Source organism: Lates calcarifer, unplaced genomic scaffold (genome assembly GCF_001640805.2).
Source record: "Lates calcarifer isolate ASB-BC8 unplaced genomic scaffold, TLL_Latcal_v3 _unitig_5786_quiver_433, whole genome shotgun sequence".
NCBI classification, from domain to species: domain Eukaryota; kingdom Metazoa; phylum Chordata; class Actinopteri; family Centropomidae; genus Lates; species Lates calcarifer.
The window spans coordinates 623,211-627,016 of record NW_026117727.1 but is presented as its reverse complement, the minus strand read 5'-3'; the positions used below and the strand labels follow the sequence as shown (position 1 = coordinate 627,016).

Below are 3,806 nucleotides of genomic sequence, written 5' to 3'. Positions count from 1 at the left end.
CCAGAAACATTGCTATATATTACTGCCAGACTCCATTGCCAAAAACAGGAATTTTACTGAGCAGAACACAGGAGCTTCTGGAATACCACTGCCTCCATCTGTTAGTGTGCTGTGTTATTTTGTAGTACTTTTACTTATGTTAAGGATATGAATACTTCTTTCATGATTGAAAGTCACACAATAACACAAACTAACTAACAGGTGGAGGCCGTGGTATTCCAGCAGCTCCTGTGTTCTGCTTAGTAGAAATTATTGTTTTTATTAATGGAGTCTGGTGGTGATAGCAAAAAGTTGCTGCTGGAATACTGCTGCCTTAATCTGTTAGGCATGATAGATTTTGTAAATATGCAAGCCGATATTTAAATCATTAAACATGAAACCTATTTTTTTTTTATTATTTTTTAAAAAAGAAAAGCAAATGTGTATACCAGTTTTTTCACAATCAACAAGTGAAATCAAACAGTTTACTGCTCTTTGCAGCCATTTTTTTTTTAAATCAAAAACTTTAATGGAGATAACATAAATGTCCAACCTTCATCCTGGTTCAGGTCTGTATTATATATGTCCCATATTTCATTCACTGCCCCCCATATGTAGAGCAAATACAATATCAGCACCATAATAATGGGAATCAGCATTTGTGTGTTGTGAGTCTTTGTCCACTAGAGGGCAGAGTTCACCTTCCTGTTGTGTCACTGCTGCTCTGAGGACTTCACATTATCCTCTGTGTTATGTTGCTGGCAGCATTAATAACATCATCAGTGGTGTTATGGAGACATACACATCTCTGTTCAGGCCGTAAAATCTGTGAAATAATAAATCAAAAGTGAGTCAGTAACCTGTCGCACAGCTGTAATACTGGGTCAAATTTACCCAGTGAGAAGAAAACCATCAATTCATCAAACCAAGTGATAGTATTTTTTTTTCATGTTACAGTTATTTGTTATTTGTTATTTACCCAAACTAAAATATAGGATGAAACATCATCCACTGTAGTTATGTTAAACAATACAATAACTGTGTCACAGTTTTAAGGTAGAACTTGAGCTTGTCGTGTCAAAATAATCATATTTTAGTTTGGGTTAATTACTACACAACATTGTAAACATTCCACACACAAACACTCATCTGGTAAAATATTTAACACAGATCTCAGAGCTGTCAGACGAAAAGTTCATATGTGAATTCAAACTTTCAATTTTATGCTTTTTTATTATTCTTAATTAAATCTTAATTAAATCAAAACTTTTACACCAAATATAAAACCAACTAAAAGTTTTCCTAAGTTTCCATGAAGTTGATATTTTGGATTACGTTTCTCAGATCCAGTAGTCTTTGTTTTGGGCTGTGCTTTTTAGACAGAATATTACATTTGTAATATTTGTTTCTTTAAAGTATGTGAATTCTGCTGTATTATTCATGCAGAAAGACTCGTGTCTCAGATTCATCAGTCTCATTAATTATTTGAGGATTTGAAGAATGAGATTACAGAGGAATCCTTTATTATCTTTAGTTTTCCTGCAGCAGCCTGACACTGTCGAATTATTAATTAAAGATGTTTTGACATGCCTCTGTGTCCTCCCAGTCTTTCCCTAAAGATCCGATGGAAATCAGTCAATGAACAGATCAGGAGAAGGTGGAATCAATAAATTATAATGGTCTTAACGTGAGGATGAATATATTAAAGACTGGAGAGGATAAATATTTTTAGGCGCTGAGGATCGCCATCTGCAGCCTCAGTCACTCTGAGCGGGGGCAGCGCAGAAACCGGATGACCTGAGCGCGTCTCCTGCAGGAGTATCTCATTGTCGGAATGATTTCTGGGACTGGTTGGTGGACGGAGGATGGAAGCGACAGGAAAAGTTGAGACGGATATGGCACCGAGGGAGTGATTCTGGATCATCCATGGAGAGTGTGAACAATGAGAGCCAAACCCACCACCAGGGCCACCGGGACCAGCACCAGGTGGTCACGGCGGGAGCGGACAGCCCCGGGCCCGGTGGAGGTCTCAGCCTTCGCGCGCTGACCGGGTGCGTCCTGTGCGTCCTGATCGTCTCCACCCTGCTGGGTAACACTCTGGTGTGCGCCGCGGTCATCAAATTCCGCCACCTGCGCTCCAAAGTCACCAACTCCTTCGTCATCTCTCTGGCGGTGTCCGACCTGTTTGTGGCCGTGCTGGTGATGCCGTGGAGAGCGGTGTCTGAGGTGGCCGGCATCTGGCTCTTCGGCCGCTTCTGCGACACCTGGGTCGCCTTCGACATCATGTGTTCCACCGCGTCCATCCTCAACCTGTGTATCATCAGCATGGACCGCTACTGGGCCATCTCCAGCCCCTTCAAGTACGAGCGCAAGATGACGCGCAGGTTCGCCTTCCTGATGATCGGTGTCGCCTGGACTCTCTCCATCCTCATCTCCTTCATCCCCGTGCAGCTCAACTGGCACCGCGCGGACGCGGACAACTCGACGATGGACAACCCGGACGACTGCAACGCCAGCCTGAACCGGACTTACGCCATCTCCTCGTCCCTCATAAGCTTCTACATCCCCGTGGTGATCATGGTTGGGACTTACACGCGCATTTTCCGCATCGCGCAAACCCAAATCAGACGGATCTCGTCTTTGGAGAGGGCGGCGGGGCCCCGTGCGCAAAACCACCGCCACCGCGCGTCAACGCACGACGAAAGCTCGCTCAAAACATCTTTTAAGAGAGAAACGAAAGTTTTAAAGACTCTGTCTATCATCATGGGGGTGTTTGTGTTCTGCTGGCTGCCGTTTTTCGTCCTGAACTGCGTGGTGCCGTTCTGCGACCTGGATAAGGTCGGAGAGCCGCCGTGCGTCAGCGACACCACCTTCAGCATCTTTGTGTGGTTCGGCTGGGCCAACTCATCCCTGAACCCGGTCATTTACGCCTTTAACGCCGACTTCAGGAAGGCGTTCTCCACCATCCTGGGCTGTAATAAGTACTGCTCCACCTCCACGGTGGAGACGGTGGACTTCAGCAACGAGCTGGTGTCTTACCACCACGACACCACCATGCAGAAGGAGGCCTGCACCATGCCGGGACCCGGGGCGCAGAGACTCGCTACTTGCATGCCGCCGCCGCCTCCGCCCCACACGGGGGCAGATCTGGAGCAGAACTTTGACAAAGTGTCTGTGATTTCAGATGAATCCCGGAGCCACAGGAACTTGCTGCTTCCTGCCATCCTGCAGTATGAATGCGAGGCGGAGATTTCTTTAGACATGATGCCCTTCAACTCGTCCGGACCCACAGACTGTTATGTTATCCCGGGTCAAATCCAGGACTTGTGAGCACATTGGACCCATGAAACAATTAACACCTTTTGCGTGGTGCAGGACCTCTGTTCAGTTTTGTGCCTCTTCTCTCTATATTATGCACCAGGGACCAGGGGCTTAAGTGGAAGACCTTTGACCTCCTGTTGATGATACTGTTAAAGTACAGATGACCTAAAAGCAGTTTTACCCAGCCTTTGTGGATTGGACCTCCTCAAATCAAGATGGTCTTAGTGTGGTAAATAGTAAATGGACTGTACTTATATAGCGCTTTTCTAGTCTTTTCGACCACTCAAAGCGCTTCACACTACAGGTCACATTCACACAACAGTGCTTTCTAGCACAGACACACACATTCACACACTCCGATGACAAACATCGGAGGCAACTTGGGGTTCAGTATCTTGCCCAAGGATACTTCGGCATGCGGACTGGAGGAGCCAGGAATCGAACCACCGACCTTCCGATTGGTGGGCGACTGCTCTACCTCCTGAGCCACAGCTGACATGAGTTCA

The 3,806-nt window shown here is 46.0% G+C and overlaps 1 protein-coding gene across 1 annotated transcript; it reads left to right on the top strand.

Moving 5' to 3' along the window:
* The first annotated feature begins 1,765 nt into the window (after window positions 1-1,765).
* LOC108876822 (D(5)-like dopamine receptor) lies at window positions 1,766-3,679 on the top strand. Its single transcript, XM_018666578.2, has one exon. It carries the CDS (start codon window positions 1,906-1,908, stop codon window positions 3,307-3,309), a length of 1,404 nt encoding a protein of 467 aa, XP_018522094.1. The 5' UTR covers window positions 1,766-1,905; the 3' UTR covers window positions 3,310-3,679.
* Window positions 3,680-3,806: the final 127 nt, after the last annotated feature.

What these genes read in the sequence shown, in the direction of transcription:
- LOC108876822 (XM_018666578.2), top strand. Translation starts at nt 1,906, where the DNA reads ATGGAGAGTGTGAACAATGAGAGCCAAACCCACCACCAGGGCCACCGG.